This window comes from Hoplias malabaricus, chromosome 10 (genome assembly GCF_029633855.1).
Source record: "Hoplias malabaricus isolate fHopMal1 chromosome 10, fHopMal1.hap1, whole genome shotgun sequence".
NCBI classification, from domain to species: Eukaryota; Metazoa; Chordata; class Actinopteri; order Characiformes; family Erythrinidae; genus Hoplias; species Hoplias malabaricus.
The window spans coordinates 10,545,746-10,563,875 of record NC_089809.1 but is presented as its reverse complement, the minus strand read 5'-3'; the positions used below and the strand labels follow the sequence as shown (position 1 = coordinate 10,563,875).

Genomic DNA, 18,130 nt, shown 5'->3' with positions numbered 1-18,130 from the left:
CATTTCCCAGAGCAGATATAAACATAGCACAAAAAGTAAGGAAATTTGTGTTTGGTAGATTATTTCTTTGTTGTAACAATGCTTCTTAGCAATAACTCTTATACCATTGGAAAACCTGTTAATTTCTCTTTTAAACAGTGCCCCATTTGTAAGGAACACGCATTTGTGGGATGAGCAGTAGAGCTGAGTATGTGGGTTGCGACCATGAAAAATTTGCCCAATCCTCTCTGCCAATGCCAAACAGCTTATTCTGCCATTGACTCGTTTGGTGTTTGGTGACTGGGTGATTGAAGTTTGAAGAAACAAGACGTATTGGCAATTTAACAATATATTAATTTAACAAACAGGAGACTCAGTAGTGTGTGGAAGAACCATACACAGCCACAACAGCCTGGCACCTCCTCCTCATGCTGGTCACACACTGCTGTGGGATGGCATCCAATTCTTCAACCAGCATCCATCTCATGTCAGCCATCGTGGTTGGGTTGGTCACTCTGGCACAAACAGCACGTCCAAGCTGATCCCACAAGTGTTCGATAGGGATGAGGTCAGGACTGCTGGCAGGCCATTCCATCCTCTCTACTCCCAAATTCTGGAGGTAATCTCTGATAAACCCCGCTCTGTGGGGGCGAGTGTTGTTATTTTGCAGGATAGAGATCGGCCCCAGACTGTGCAGATATGGGATTGCCACTAGTAGCAGAATTTTGTCTCTATCTCTCTGCATTGAGATTGCCTCCAATGATGACAAGCCTCATTGTTCCAGTGAGGGAGATGCCACCCCACACCATCACACAACATAAGCGGTTTGGCATTGGCAGAGAGGATTTGGCAAATTTTTCATGGTCGCAAACCCACATACTCTGCTCTAATGTTTGTCCCACAAATGCATGTTCCTTACAAATGTGGCACCATTTAAAAGGAAAATGAACAGGCTTTCCAACGATATAAGATTTATTGCCAAGAAGCATTGTTACCCCAAATAAATAATTTATCAAATACAAATGTCCTTACTTTTTGTGCTATGTTTATATGATGAATGTGCTACACAGTTAAACAGCTTGTTGGTAAACCAAACAGTGAAAGAAAAAGTACAGAAAAAGTACAGGCTACAGCCCCGTTTCATACTCAAATCATACCGCTCCACCTTAAAAGATGCAGTAAAACAAACAGTAGCCCCCCAGAATCGTCTAGGTTCCTTTTAAGCTGATTATAAAGCGAAAAAGCATTGATTGCATCTTTAAAACTGCAACTCCTCTTCCACCACCATATGGCAGCAGTGCACCTCTTCTCTTCATAATCACTTTTTTTAGGCACTGTGTTATTCATTACTAAAGCATTACAGCATGTTTGCCACTTCACTGTGTAGGAGTCTTGTATTGTAGTCATTCTTATTTCAGATATTAGTTTTCAGGGGCTTATGGGTGTCAGTCAGAATACTGTAATAAACCGGCAGAAGGAAGAAGGAAGATACTGACATCCCTCCAGAGAGAGACAGAGAGAGAGAGAGAGAGAGAGAGAGAGAGAGAGAGAGAGAGAGAGGCATGGATCGATTGCGCTTGCTCGCCCTCCCATGTGTGTGTGATCATATGGTCAAACCTTACAAGGTTCGTATATAAACCCGCGCGCAAGTGTGTTTGTGATGCGGGGCTCCTTCACACACGCGCGCACGCACAGGCTTCTCTTCAGCGCACTGCAGCTCGAGCACTGTTACAATGTCTCACGGATGGGGATACGCGGCGGACAACGGTGAGATTAAGCGGTGTCTTTTGCATTATAGCGCGAGCTTGCGTACGGTATCTATCTTGGCTTGCATGAATGAACCTGTACATACTGTCCTCGCGCTCGTTCATTTGGCAGAAAAGTGATTTGAACTGGGTATATAAACGTCAACGGCCAGTCTGTGACCTTCGCGTTTCTGACCGATTCATTTCAGTCCAATTCAGTTCAGTTCAGTTCAGTTCTTTCAGGTCAGTTCAGTTCAGGTAATCATTTTTACGCATGTATTCCCTTCCATTTGTTCCTTTCACCTCCACCTATTCTTGCACTTCGTTCATTTTTATAGTTTTTCATTTTTGACAGAATCTAAAAATATGCCAGTATCTTCTCCCCGTTTTACGATATGCCAACAGAAACCTAGAAATGGTCCAAATTTTACTTGCCATTTTCTTCCAACGAGGTTGTAATTATTTAAAAAATGTATTTATTTATTTATTTATTTGTGGTCCTTAGGTACGAAGTGTCCCACAAACTACACTATATTTCCAAAATGATTCAGACATCTCTAACTGGCAACTTATGTTTCAATAATCCCACTGAGGACACGATGCTCAATGTCTAGTGTCTACCAGAAGGTTATTAATCAGTCCCAGCATTGGGTGCTTGGGAAGTGGGAAGTGATGAGCACTGTCTGGTACATTGTGGATGAGCTGGAGTGGTGTTTCTGATTCAGAACTACTCATCCAACATCAGCACCTGATTTCATGAATTTTCTCATGGGCGAATGTAATCAGATCCTCACCCAAATGTAAAAATAGAGTTCAAAATCCACAAAGGTTTGGTTGCATTGTATAATCTACCGATCTCATATAAACAGGAACATTGGATGGTAAAGGGATGCTGTTCTATAATGTTATTGACTACTTTTGCACCAAGGTTTGTGTTTGTATCATCGACTCAAAGACCTTCTCAAATTGTGTTCACTCTCTTCTTTGTAGGACCTGACACATGGGTGGAGAACTTCCCAGTGGCTGCCGGTCCCCGCCAGTCCCCCATAGACATTGTGACAGGGGAGGTGGAATATGACCCTGATTTGGTGGCCCTTGCCCCCAGCTATGACCCTTCCACCTCACTGGATATCCTCAACAATGGCCATTCCGTGCAAGTGACCTTTGCTGATGATGCAGACAGCTCTAGTGAGTGTAACATTTTACCAAATTGTAGCACTAGCTTTAATGGTAAAGGAGCAATAAGTGTTTTTTTTACAACCTTAATGTAATAAGCAATATTTAAGTGGTTTTCTACATAAATATTCATTATTATTAAAACTGACTATAAAGGGTAACTGCCACAGATGAAAAATTAAATTGCTTAGACTGGTGGAATGAACCAGTCTATGTTGCACAGAATGAATCCCACACATTATTAAAATAGGTTTAGTACTCTGCTAGATCCAGAGCCCTAGGTGTCATAGTGTGAAGAAAAATATTTGGTGAAAAGAATAGGTGGCCCTTTTAAATGAACACTTTTAATGTGAATAATCACATATGAAAGCCTACAGTTTCATTTGGATCTAGTGTAGAATTAGTCCACAAGGTCTTTATTCAAATCTGTGAATCTGTAAACAAAGTACTGAATTCCACTGTTTTTTTGGTTTTTCAAAATCTCCACATAATTCAGTTTTGGAGATGTAAGTGACATCATATCTCTGTGGGCAATAGCCAAAGGGAGGTGATTTGACCCTCCCTCTCCCCGTGGGCATTTAGTGTTCTCTGGAAAGCATGCTGAGTTACAGATGTCTTAGAGAAAACCCTCCCTACCTTGTAGCATCACGTGATTGCAAAAGACCTAAGTGGGTGTAAATGGCAATAAATAAAACTGTTGAGAAACCTACACACTCAGGAAAACTGTCACTGTGGTGGTACATTTTGCTGTCACTGTGGTGTATATATATTCAGAAACTCCAATAAGGGAATATAATTGTACTCTATTCTATAATAATTGTAGATTTTAAAATTGTGTTGATTCCATACACCCCTTTTCACCTCCGTTCAGTGTTCTTCATAATGAATCCATCATGATGAATTAACCAATGGAAATGCTCAGAATAAAATCTTTTTACATTGACTTCAGTTGAAAGTTACGATGTTTTTCTCCAGCAGTGATGTGTAAAATGTTAGTGGTAAAATAGTAATTGTTAGATTAATATATTGGGCAACTATTTTCACCTTACAATGCATTTTACACTGAAAGAATGACAACTTTTGTTTAAATTTTGTTTAAGTCTGCATTTTTCCAATGTACTTGGGTGGTTTACTGCTGTGGGCAGCTGTGGCCTAATGGTTAGATGACTGAGCTTGGTACGGGAAGGTTGCCAGCAAGGCACTGAACCCACAACTGCTGTGTGTGTGTGTGTGTGTGCTTACTGCCACAGATGGGTTAAATGCGGAAGAGACATTTCGTTGTACATTGTACAATGACAAATAATTGCACATTATCATTGTCTAAAACAATTGTCTGCAGAATTATTGCAATGAACATTATCATTACAATCCAAATGTAGTTATGAAATGTGTGTTACAGAGCTTTAGTCTACTGCAGTTTCCCTGATAATTACCTATAATTACTAACTGGCCTAGCTACTGAAATGATTTAACAGTTTTATTATTCAGTATTTCTCTGTGTTAGTGGGATACAACTAGGGGGGGAAAACACATTTCAGCCTACTTAAAAAAAATCCCTCTTGATTATCCACCTTCAAGATAAATCCTTTGAAGATGTTTTATTTTCTAGTCTTTAAATGGAAAATTTCACAGGTGTGTCCATTATTCACTTTTTAATTTTCACTGGAGTGTGCCTTTAAATTAATATTATATTTGTGTTTATTTCTGTGCAGCTGGAGACTGTACAGTGATGCAGTATATACAAGCAATGGCTGTGAGTTATACTTTAGCTCTTATATAAGGTGTCCTAGAATATGTATGCATAATTAATCTTTATGTGTGTGTGTGTGTAATTCAGGTATTGTGGAAGACCAGGTACTGTGGGCCTTTGTGTTAAACTGTGATATGTGTCATGTATGTCATAATGCCTTTGATCAATTTCTTTAAAATATATTGATTTTTAATTTTCAGTGAGTAGAGGTCCAGCAATTCACTAGGAGTGGACCTAGACAGAACAGTGTACAAGCTAAGAGTCCAAACAAGCTCTTAATATATCAAGTAAAAGAAACAAAACAGACTACTTATGTGTCTAACAGCACTACATTAATGTTGATGAAGATGGGATCACTAGTTTATTGAGAGCTGAGAGGATATTAAGCTTAGCTTTTACCTGCATAAATGGAACTGACTAGTATGTGTTGTGCCGGGTTATTAGAATCAAGACTGCTCAAGCCACACTGCATCCAGTTGCCAGAGGTACATATAACGCACAGCTCTCCTGACTCACACCATTGAACCTCAATGCTTGGGATTTGTGCGCGGAACACAAGCTGTGAATGGAGGAGAGAAAAGTACTTATGCACAAACAGTGATCTCTCTTAATGCACAAACTGATGCATGACCACACTGAGAATGATCCACCACCAAAATCATACCTGCTCTGGGTGGGGTTCCTGATCACTAAAGAACATGGTGAAAGGGGGCAAACAAAGCATGCAAAGCAGAGACTGTAGAACTACAAAGTCTCATGTCTGGTCAGTGAAGCTGAGAGAATGAACCGAGAGTCCAGAAACAAGGAGGTGGTCATAATGTTTTGGTTGATCACACCTTGAGAGAATGTGGTACTGAAATGACATTCAGATGCCTAAATTTACAAAGAGAACACACCAACTCATGCACTTTTGTAGAGACAAACTGTGAGCCAAAGCTCACAGTTGAACATAGTAGATTTACAAGAGTACAGTGGTATAACCAAGCATGTAGAATTGCTACATACTTAACATGAATGTGAAACAAAAATGTCACAGTTTTGCAAGAAAACCGGACATTACACGTGTAGAAGAAAAGAAAAGCACAAAGAAGGTACAAAGTTTAGTCAGAATTAGTGAGAAAACAATGAGACTGAGTTATTAAAGACTAAGTAACTAGCCTATTCTCTATTAGTCTTTTAGTCTATTAGTCTGTTCTATTGATGATCATGATCAAAGTCAATGTACAAACACTGAAAATGGCCCTCGAAAAGGGTAAGATTTCACTGGAGAAAATTTGAACAAATTTGAAGAAAAAAAAAAAGAACAGAATTCTACCCCTATGTCCAAGAAGAACACTTTCAGTACATTGGTTACTTTGAGGAGTGTCTATTGTGGTAAAGAAATGAGACAAAATGAGATTTATGTGATCAAATGAAATTTCTAAATTGCATTGATTTGTGTAATATTGTGTAATATATATTGTGTAATATATGCATTGATGTATAATTACTGAATTCTGGAGACAATGTAAAAGCAGTAGGTCAGTACAGTGATTGGTTTGTGTACAGTTTGTACTTTTTGCTCCTGGGTCTCCTCCTACGGTTGCAGAATGTAATTAAAGTTTACATTACTGTACTAAAATCATGGGGGAGGGAAAAGGTAGGAGGGGTTTTTACACTTCTCCAAAAGTTACATAGTGCAATGTCTGCAGTGCTGAGCCCAGAGTAGCATTGACAGGGCTCATACATCAGTGAAACATCATTTTGCAGCTTTTATTTTAAGGTACAGGTATAACATACTGTTCCTTTAAGTTTTGAGAAACTTGATATAGAAACTTAAACTTATAAAATATTGGGAGATGAAATCATTGAGGTAGTGAATGAAGGATCAGAATGGGTTTCTAACATTTTGCTAACCCCAAAGTAACATTACAAATATATAAGATGCTGTGGTTTGACAAAAACACTGTAACATCTCTTGCATTGTATTACAAGCAAATAATCTTCAAAAGTGTTTGTTAAATGATTTTGGCCAATTGGAAGTAGCTCCTTAATCATCACTTTCCCGACACAGAGAAGGTGCTGTTGATACTGATACCTTTCCTTTGTGCTTCAGAAGCATATCAGAAGGCAGTAGATGTAATATTATGTGGAATGCCAGGTGTAGTCCGGTACATAGATGATGTGGTCATGCAGAAAGCAAAACTGAGTTGGAATAGAGGATGCCAAAAGTTTTCCAGCAATTCCAACATTGAGGTTTAACAGTAAAAAAGGACAAATGACAGATTGATATACTACATACTGTAATAAAAAACATAGAGCAAAGCCATTTGCAAAGCACCATGACATGAGAATGCTCTATAGCATCTGTAATTCTTAGGAATGTGTGGTTTTCTGACGAAGTTCATTTCAAATTTCACAAGCATATCAGCTGACACCAAAAGCCAGAAAAACGGTCACTGTGGTGGTATCTTTTGCTATCCCTGTGGTGGTACACCCAAGGGTAAATTTTTGTACCTTAAGTTAGGAAATGTAATTGTACCTTATTCTAGATTAATTGTAGATTTTAAAATGATCTTGATTTCATACACTACATTTCACTTCAGAGTTTTATAATGAAAAGTTACAAATATTCAAGAGAAGAGAAACTGGACTTTAAAACCACTGATGTGCAATAATGTGCAATACTTTTTTTTCTGAGAGTGTATGAAAAATACTTTCAGTAAAACGAAAAGTGCACTGAGTTGAACACGCCTTGCCTTCTTTAAGACAGATGGACTAACTGTGGGTTTAAGCAATGCTAACCATGTAGGTTTTATGGCTGTTTTGTCACAGAGACTTGGAAAAACAATTTGCATATGCTGGCTGTTCACAGGCTTCCACAGAAAAATGGAATCAACAAATCAAATGAGAAGCCCTTGGATGTGTGTGGGCAGTGGAATAATTTAGAACTTATTTATGGGAAATGTAAATGATGCAAACTGACCATTGTTGTTCTAAGCCAGGTTTGCGGTTTGATAACCTCTTATCTGTATGTTCGATTTAGAAAAGGCTACCATGTTATACTCTAGAGACTGAAGATTAGTATGATCTTACACTCATCTGATTACAGGATAAAACACAATACCGGCACAGTAAATCTCTCTTTCCTTGTTAAGGGTTACTCGTCTGACACAAAAGACATAACTTACATTGAGTCATATTTGTACTTTGCATTGCTTTGCATGATGTTCCTGCTCTCATACGTAAGTAGCTGAACAAGGAGACACAGCAAAAGCGTTTTCTATTCTTATGACCAGATCTTTTCTAATCTAGTACCAGAAAATATTTAGCTTTACAACAGGCACAGGGGTGATTTGACAGTACATAATGGATTGATTCTGAAAGGACACATGACTGTTACTTGCTGAAAAAATGACATGGAAAGGAAAAAAGCTCACGAAACACCTCAGTTTGTATTTCATACCAAAATGTGGAGTAAATTATATTGGCCAAATATAGACATGAATGGCTAAAGACAGATTTGCATGTATTCAGCATGTGTCATGAAGCAGCCTCTTCATTGTAAGCAACACAGCTAACATGTGATTTCCCTTTATTTGTCGGCATTCTATGTTGGGTGCAAGATATTACCAAGAATGTATTTTACAGAGATTACATTCATGTGATTGGTACAGTGGCTACTTCCTCTCCATGCACAGAGATGTGAGGCCCTTTCCCAGTGAGAGTTTCATTCATTCATTTATTCATTCACTGTAACTGCTCCAGTTCAGGGTCGCTGTGGGTCCAGAGCCTACCTGGAATCAATGGGCGCAAGGCAGGAACACACCCTGGAGGGTGCCAGTCCTTCACAGGGTGACACACACACACATTCACTCACACAATCACACCTATAGACAATTTTTGCTGTTTTGGGAGATTTGGGAGACCATTAGCTGCATGAAAAAATGCTACAAGAGTAAATAACTTGAGTTACAAATGAGTTTCTGTGGTAATTCAAACTTACAAACTTACAGACAAGATAAAGGTCAGCCATGTACAAACTACAGTCAGTTTCCTACTCAAGTAATACCTTTTCACTTCAAAAGATGCAGAGCTTATGAACAAAAACAAACACAAGTGAGAGTTTATTTTCTGCAAGAACATCAGTTCTCCAGAATCAATAATACTGCCTTTAAACGAATAAACGGTCAATCAGAAGAATTCAACTTGAAAATATACCCCTCCTTTACAGTACTTGCTATTTCATCAGAATGAAATAAGCCTGGAATAAATAAAAAAAATTCCCATATGACCTGTTGTTCCACAATGCTCAATGGAAACAATGACCACAAATAAAAAGGATCATGCTGGTATGAGTATTTTTTCTTGGGTCACCTTTTTATATTCTGACCAGCAGAGCAACATTTTGGTGAACTTTTGACTCATCTTAGTTAACCATTAAACTTTGCAATGCAATGCAATGCGGCAGTCTCCAAATACTGCAGTGGAAGGGATTTAAAAAAAAAAACCTGAGCAGACTGAGGATTCGCACACCTCAGAGTGTGAGGTACAACAGCACATTTTTTTGTAGAGTAAAAAGCTGTCATCTGCTCACAGAAGGAACTGCGCTTCCCCACACCCACACCAGCAGACACACACACATACACACATACTGCAGAGACTTATCTAATCTGCTCAGTGCTGGAGTTGACCTGTTTTGTTGCAAACCTAATTTTAATCAAGCAGGGATGGGAATAGCATGATTAAGGATTAGGCTGTAAATTCCTAATTAAAGCTCTTATGCAATGTTTAGTCAGAATGGCTAAACAGGATTGGGCAGTATATTGTCCGGATAGACATACGACTGCGTCTTTATACATTTGTGTGTGCATATATATGTGTGTGGGTGTATCTCCATTCCCTAGAACATGAGGTAGATTTTTGTCACATTGCTAGACCAAGCTTTGATAGGCCAGACATCTTAAGACACTTGAGGACGTACATCTGCAACATTTGGCAGACACTCTTTACAATTTTATCATGTTATAGAGAAAGGCAAAAGCAGTGTTAGGAGTCTTGCCCAAGGATTCTTATTAGCGTAACAATGGTGAGCTCATCTGAGCATGGAATTAAACCCTACCTCTGACATATGGAGGGATGTGGTGTTACCCACTGTGCTACACATAACACAACTCTGTCCAAATGGTAGAACATGTGGTTAGAGACATTTTTTGCACAGAGCTAATCATGTTTCCTGGCATTCCCTTTTCCCATCAGGTCTGACAGGAGGTCCTATTTCTGGCACCTACAGGCTAAAGCAGTTCCACTTCCACTGGGGATCCAGCGATGACAAAGGCTCGGAGCACACTGTTGATGGCAAAACATACCCAGCTGAGGTATACACTTTCTGCATTAACACTTTGCAACGTTTCTTCATTGATCAAGGGTAATAATACAGGAGGGAGGGAGGTTGCCCTCCCTTGGCTGTAATAACAATCTCTAATCTTCTGGGAACACTATAGAGTAGATGTAGTGGCTAGAGAATTTGAACATCAATTAGGTCAAGCCATGATGTTGGATGATTTTTTCCAGATTGCAAACACCATTCCTACTCATCCCAAAGATACTGATATTCTCATCAGTCCAGAGAATGGAAATTGGAAACTGCTAATCAGCCCTTTTCTGTGAGGATTTAAACACCTCAAGCAGACTCTTGGCATTGTGAAGGTGACCTCTAGCTCATGTATACTTGCAATTTTGTCTTTTTTTTAGATTTGACAAACTTGCCTGTATCAGCAACCAGTGCAATCTGAAGTGTTCTAAAGTGAAAAGTAAAGTGAAAAGAGAAATCTAACAATTTCTCCATGTTATAACAAACACAACCCCATTGCTGGAAGGTGACAAATGAGACTGTAGAAATCTGGTGCAATATGTTTGGTCACATGTAAGGCAGGAAAGCTCATTAGAAAATTGAAGTGGTTTTAAAAAGGTTATTACACATTGTTAGGCCTATTATTACTTATATTTCAACAGTTTTGTGTTTCACTTTTTATTCACACTACCTCATTTTACATATTAAAAGAACACTAGGTAAGATTTCATATTTTTTCTCCAAACTCCCCCTATGGTTGGCATTAATATATACAGCACTGTAGTGAAATCAAGAGGGAGAGAGGGGGAGATAGGGGTGGTTTCCTATCTTCCTCCAACAGTTACATAGTGCAGTTTCTGCAGTGCTGAACCCAGAACAGGAACTACAGAAGCTCTATCCTCTCTGTTACAGGTCTGTAGAGCATCACAAGTAAATGTATTATCCAGTGTTCCTATAAAAGTTTGAGAACAATATAATTAATTGGCGACTCAAAAGTGTCCGTAGGTGTGAGTGTGTGAGTGAATGTGTGAGTGTGTCTGTGTTGCTCTGTGAAGGACTGGTGCCCCCTCCAGGGTGTATTCCCGCCTTGCGCCCAATGATTCCAGGTAGGCTCTGGACCCACCGCGACCCTGAATTGGATAAGCGGTTACAGATAATGAATGAACAAAAATCTGACAAAAGACAAATTCAGTCAAGCAGTGTCTTTCATGTACCACATTTAAATATCGTTATCATTATTAGTGAACATATTAAACTAAAAGGCACATGTGTAGGTCTTACAAAATATCCTTCTCTATAGGCAGTTTTTTACAGAATTTACACAAGCTGTTTGTGTAACAAAACTGGTTTTATTTTAGTATTTGATTAAATTAAATAGAAGAAGTGTCCAGATACTCTTGGAGATTTAGAGCAGTAAAAGACAGAAATGTGAGAATTCTTTTGTGTTTTTTTTTTCTCTGTAGCTTCATCTAGTGCACTGGAATACTAAATATCCCTGCTTTGGAGAAGCTGTCGATAAGTCTGATGGTCTTGCTGTCATTGGTGTCTTTTTGGAGGTTGGTGTAGCTTTATTTTTTTGTTTGTTTTATGAGAGCTTGTGTATTTGTATGTGATGGTAGTTGCACCATCAACATCATCATTATCATGACATTAATGTTTACGTCACTATATTTTATATGCATCAGATTGGTGATGAAAATCCCCATCTTCAGAAGGTTGTTGATGCACTGGACAGCATTAAGAGAAAGGCAGGTTCTTTGAGACTTTTATTTGTATATTTATAGGTTAAGATTGATCTGTTAATTGCCCATTATTGGCTTTCTCACAGGAAACACAGACCTCATTTATAGGATTTGACCCCACAACACTGCTGCCCAGCTCTTTGGACTATTGGACATATGATGGCTCATTGACCACACCACCTCTGCTGGAGAGTGTCACATGGATCGTCTGCAAGCAGTCTATCAGCGTTAGCTCTACCCAGGTCCTGTCCATTATATTACCATCAGAAAAGGGAAAAAAAGAGAAAACAATAGATGTTTTATTAGGCTTATTGGTTTATCATTAAACATTAGGTTGAATGTAGGTTTAATACATAACATTTGGTCTCTCCCCATTCAAAATAATAGGTTGCCTGCTGTATATCTGAATTATAATTAGGCATTTAACAGTTTATTTAGCCTACTACTTATAGAGGGATGAACTCTTGTCCCATACACTGCTTTGATTCATGCTGACCAATGTCACCAGCGTAGGAATGTGCTCACATGGTGTTTACACTGAAGAAATTATGGCAGAAAAATGCTTTGAAATTCAGAGCTATAATTATAGTGCTATAACTGGATTCCTGTTTCAGAATATATCCCTATTCTGCAACAGTCGGAGTTAATGTGGTTGTGTAAATATAGGCCACCTAGCATAGTAATGTTAAGTTACTGGGTAGATTTTGCAGCATATACTTATACACAGTAGGTTTGTTGGCTTAAATTTACCTCTCAGAGAGATCACTGATAAATTTAAGCTGTTAGAACAGTTAAAGGTATAAATAAGCCTGCATAGTTTTTCTGGTCATCTCCTTGTCCTCCATGACCACAGGACCTCTTGTGCCTATGTGAAAGTTAACACTAACAAGAGAAATGCTATGTTGACATACACTGGCTTTCTGAGGCTTCAACAGAGTGCTCTACATAAATTCCAATTGACGAGACATATTGTATTTACAAACACCAATATTGGTAAAATTTGGACTTTTTCTTTTTTGTAAAGGGCAATAAAGCAAAGAATCTGTTGAGGAATGTTACTTAACTGACAAAATTAGAAAGAAAATATTTCCATTGTTGTCACTGAACAACTTTTATTTTTTAAATATAAACAGAGGGACAGAGGCAAGTTTACCACTGTTACATCACGATTTCTTAAAATTACACATTTTAATCATTTGGGATCATTTTAATCATATTGAGAATACTAGTTGTTGCAGTTTTGCAAGTGGAATTTTTTGCCTATTTTTGCTGATGCAAGTCTTCAGGTGCTCAACAGTGTGCTGTCACCATTGTCTGATTCTCCCCTTCATGATGCATCAAACATTTTCAACGGGAGACATATCTCGGGGCACAGTGTGATGCTCACACTACAACTTGGGATTTTTTTTTTCTAAAATGATAAACCCAGCCCTGGTTAATAGGCAGGCCAGTTAAGCACTTGCACTGGTGTGTCTAAATATATACACCTCCACATCCATGGTACACTCAAGTATAAACAGTTCACCTGTGTAAAATGGTTTAATCCATTAAACTCAGAGTAAACAATGTCAGAGTTCTTTGATCTATTGAAGTGTCTTTAGCATAGCATGGGTTTAAAAAATAGTGTGTTTTAGTCCTGTCATTGGGAGATGGCGTGTTTGATCCTCAGTAATGTCACTGTCATGTTCTCTCTGGGTAGGTAGGATCGCATTAATTAGCATGCTTCTAGCCAGAGCAGGTAGTTATTAGTTGTCATAATAGAGATGAGCATTTAGCATTCTTCTTCAAGTGTGTTGAACCATTTGGTAATGTTGTGTTAGCATTTAGTAGTCCATAAAATTTGAGGTGGAGTATGCACTAACATTAACACACTAGATTGAAATTTGTGTAATAAATGTGCTATATTTTTCATACAATTAACATGTATTTGTTAATTAACTCATGTGTTATAAAACTAATGTGTGTGTGTGTGTGTGTGTGTGTGTATTTGGGTGGGGGATGGGGTTCTTAAAATGGATATCATAGACATTGTATTAATTTTTCACTAGAACTTACTAACTTTAGATTTTAGCTCATTATGTAATATGTAATTTCTGTTGCCTGAGTAACCCATTCTCTCCATTGTAATGCTAATTTGAAAATAATTACTACAGGTATATGGCTACAATAAGATATTAAACCTTCCAGAGGTAGCATTAGTCACCTGACTTCCTTCTACATTTTCCAAGAAAAAAGCATGTTTAAAGACATTTTGTCTTTAAATTAGAAATCTAGGAACTTTGGCACCACTGCAGATGATGAGTAGGAGTTTTTAATAAAGGTGGTTCCATTTTCCATTTTAGCCTAAATATCATTCTAGCTACACAATAAAGAATCATCAGCAGTCCAAGAGGCATGAATTGGAGTGATGTGCAATATCAGTTTTATTAAAAGTTTAGAGAGCAGTATGTAGCATTAATTCTGTCTTATATTAAGCCCTAAGCATTCTGTAGAGACAGCAATAGAAAATGCTGTGCTAAAGGCAAGTGCTAAAGATTCTCTCTCTCTCTCTCTCTCTCTCTCTCTCTCTCTCTCTCTCTCTCTTCTTTCTCTCTCTCTCTCTCTCTCTCTCTCTCTCTCTCTCTCTCTCTTCTTTCTCTCTCTCTCTCTCTCTCTCTCTCTCTCTCTCTCTCTCTCTCTCTCTCTCTCGAAAAACAGATGGGGAAATTCCGTAACCTTCTTTTCTCTGGTGAGGGGGAAACAGAATGCTGCATGGTGGATAACTACCGCCCACCTCAGGCTCTTAAGAATCGCAAAGTCCGCGCCTCTTTCAACTGAGCTGCCATTGGATTCCTCAACTTGCTCCCCCAAACTTTCCTCCCATTACAGTCGGTTGGCAAGTGTGCCTCCACACCTAACTTGTTTGCAGCTTGATTCCAAATTTGTAACCACCCACCCAGCAGGGGTACTAGGCTGTGTGGGTCCTGAGGTGCCCTTGATAATTCTAGTGTAATGCTTGTCCCTTCCCTGTGCATGATATGTCCAAAAGTATACAGAATTTTTTCCCCATCTCTTTAAAAAATCATTAGTATTAGTAATGAGTTGAATAATCTTGGCCACAAATGCCGTTTTGTACTGGTCTTGCATTGGAATTTTTGTGGCTAACACTATTTCCTTCTTTTCATTATAACATAATAGCAAGTTTGTCATTGGTTTGTGTGCCAATGAAGATTTTTTTCCCTGCAATAGCTAGTTTCTAGCCAGTATAAATGGTGATAGGCACCAAAATCTCCCTAGAGTCCAGCCATGTGAAATTAGGAGTTGACATACTAAGCAGTAACTGCTTTTTTGCCATTCATGTTTTTAGCATGGTGCCCAGCGAGAGTGTCTGCTGAATACATACAAACACATCATAGCAGGTATAATTGTTGCCAAAGTCTTTTTAGCTGAAGAACGTGGGTTTTTTTCAGTGGAGAAGTATTTGCACAGTGGCATACGTCACTGTCTTGTATCTTGGGGAGGGCAAACTAAAATTAGCATTTCCACAGGGTGGGACAGACACGCACATGGGCCAAGACCATCTATGAAAACAAAGATAACAACATGCACAAAATGTGTTTGGCTTCATTCTATGCTCAGGATGCCTTTACTTTGCTATATCTTTATATAGAAAGTAATTTTTCTGCTATATTAATGTTTAAAATGTCTGATATAGCACTTTAAATAATCAGACTAAATCTGAATTAAAAAAATGTAATGCATAAACCTCAGTCACAACAGAATAAACTGGTTGAAGCAACCATCCCAATGAACACTTAAGTAAAAGAGAGACTGTGTAAAATTATGCTTCTAACGACATTCCTAATTGGAAAATTTATGTGCAACAGACATTTAGTACATTCAACCTGCTGATCACAGCTTAGCCTCTGCTGTTACAGTAATGTTTACACTAAAATGTGCTTTACACTTGGACATAATATGTGCATGTACATGGATTCGAAAGTTAGTTGCTATCTGAAACCATTAATTAATTCAGATTCAAGTTAGCTAATGATATTGTTGGATTAGGAAATCTGTCCAATTTATCACTTCACAAAGGACATGATTTGCATCAACTGCAGATTTAGACAGTACATTACAGTGCGGTACAGTAGGTGTGCAGCTGTTTTGAAGCATAACATTATACTGGTTCTTCTTTTTATGGAGGGGCCTCATATATCTTTACATATATATATACAGCTCATATATCTTCACCATTTTTTTTTTCAAGTAAACCAACAGAAGGTTGCACACTTCTGAATGAAGGCTATCACTTATTAACAGTAAGTTATCTATGCAAAAGGAAAAAAACATTGTAAATAACATTGTGGTCTATAACTCTCTTGTAATCCAAATGACAAAACTGAAATAAAAAGTCTAGGTAATCAATGGAAAAAGAGCTAACTAATTTGCAGTCTAACTTACTGTATAAAGTGCTAAGCTAAACTACAAACAAGAGCAATAATAGCTAAGCAATAAATGAAAAGAAAATTTGACTAACTTGATTACTAGCTATATCATCTATCTCATCCCTATTTTTACAATTCTGTAGTTCACACAGCCACAGTCTGTCAAAGGGCTAACCACATTTTGTCAGCAAGCGGTGCTGTCATTATTGATCAGTTGATAATTAGTAGAACTGTCTGGATACTTTTGGACATAGAGTGTGTGTATGGGGCAGTCTTAAAATGTTAGTGATCTTGCATACAGTGCCAACGTTGCCCTTAGCCACCCTGATGCCGATTCCCACATGACTCAGATCAAGTTCATATACAAACACAAACTCTAACATATAGATACAAGGGATTCCAAGGAAAAGCTAACAGTTCCACACAGGGATGCATTAAAAGTGTAAAAACGAGTAATAAGGAATAGGTAGCCAATGCTTTAAGCACCAGCGATGCTGGCACGAGTGAAATGTCTGGCCATCTGTGATGGGTACTAGGCCATAATCTCTGTCTCTCACTGGCCTAAAATCCCCTCTGACATACACACACACAGACAAACACATGGTACAGTACGTTCAGGCTTACAGATAAGCACACACTCATGCTATACGCACAATGGATTCTGTCTAGAGAGATTTGCAGTAGTCCCAGGTTTATTGCGTGTGCCTCTAAACTGCAATAATAAAAAACTATATATGTATATAAAAAAATTTTAATCAAATAAATATATTGAATATTCTAGTTATGAGATTAAGACTTCTCAACCTAATTGTAGACAATTTAATAAATGTAAGTGATACTCCATTGGCTTGTCTTGAGACAGGTCACATGATCCACCAAGTGAATAAAATACAAACTAGATAAAAGTTTTTTGAAATATTCTTACAATAATTGCCTAATGAGAAAGTGTATTAATTTATTGATTTCATATGCTAAGATAGATGTATTTTTGCAGTAGAGCTCAAAATGAATTGCAGTCATTGCAGACAAGGGCTGTGGACCCTTATGCAATATATATATATATATATATATATATATATTAGTTATATATTATATAGTATATATATTAGTTATATATTATAAGTTATTTTATTTTATTCTTTAGTTTCTGAATCTGTTTTGATGGAAGGAGGACTTGGCCTCCTACTTCCTAAGCCTCCTAAATCATGCCTCCTACTTTTGTTGCACAGTTTCTAGACCTCTGAATGAAGTAGTCATCCAACAACACCAAAAACACCCCATGAACATTCATGTTACACTGAGTTTTCCGCTAGCCTCAGCTTGTCATGTAAAATCATGGGGCCAGAAACTCATGTCTTAAATGCTTTTGTGAAGATTAGCGGTTTGCACATGGAACTCATCAGATGTGTTGGTTGTATTGCTTATGAATGCTGTTTAGGATTCTGTTAATCTGCTATTTTGGAAGAGTATATTTTAATTAAATACATTATATGATTATGTTTCTGTGTTGTTGTTTTTTGTGTGTATATGCAAATTAGCAGGCTGCTAATTAAATACTCGTACTGGAACTCTATCACTTAGCATGTGTTTATTAAAAAAGACACATAACACAGTTTAGCAAGAAAAGGGTGATACAATTGTGTTCTGAGTAATAATCTCACACTGTGCTCAGATATGCTGAGATAACTACTTATTTATGTGTGATTTAACTAAAATAGGTTAATCAAGGGGTGGGCAGCATTGTGGTGCAATAGGTAATGTCACTGTCACAAAACTCCAGGGTTCTGGGTTCAATCCCTGCCTCAGCTCACTGTCTGTAACTAGTTTCTTCCCGCGGTCATTTTTTAAGTGGATTGGTTATTCAGAAGTGTCCATATGTGTGAGTATGTCCTGTGATGTACTAGTGCCCTGTCCTGGGTGTGTTTCTGACTTGCACCCAGTGAATCCTGGTAGGCTCCAGATCCACAATGTGGATATGT

The 18,130-nt window shown here is 38.0% G+C and overlaps 1 protein-coding gene across 1 annotated transcript; it reads left to right on the top strand.

Annotated features, from left to right (window-relative positions):
• The first annotated feature begins 1,570 nt into the window (after nt 1-1,570).
• Nucleotides 1,571-17,741, top strand: LOC136708520 (carbonic anhydrase 2-like). Its single transcript, XM_066683133.1, has 7 exons — nt 1,571-1,746; nt 2,715-2,912; nt 9,889-10,007; nt 11,446-11,538; nt 11,668-11,730; nt 11,811-11,966; nt 14,422-17,741. The coding sequence occupies exons 1-7, from the start codon at nt 1,713-1,715 to the stop codon at nt 14,539-14,541; spliced, it is 783 nt and encodes a 260-aa protein (XP_066539230.1). The 5' UTR covers nt 1,571-1,712; the 3' UTR covers nt 14,542-17,741.
• Nucleotides 17,742-18,130: the final 389 nt, after the last annotated feature.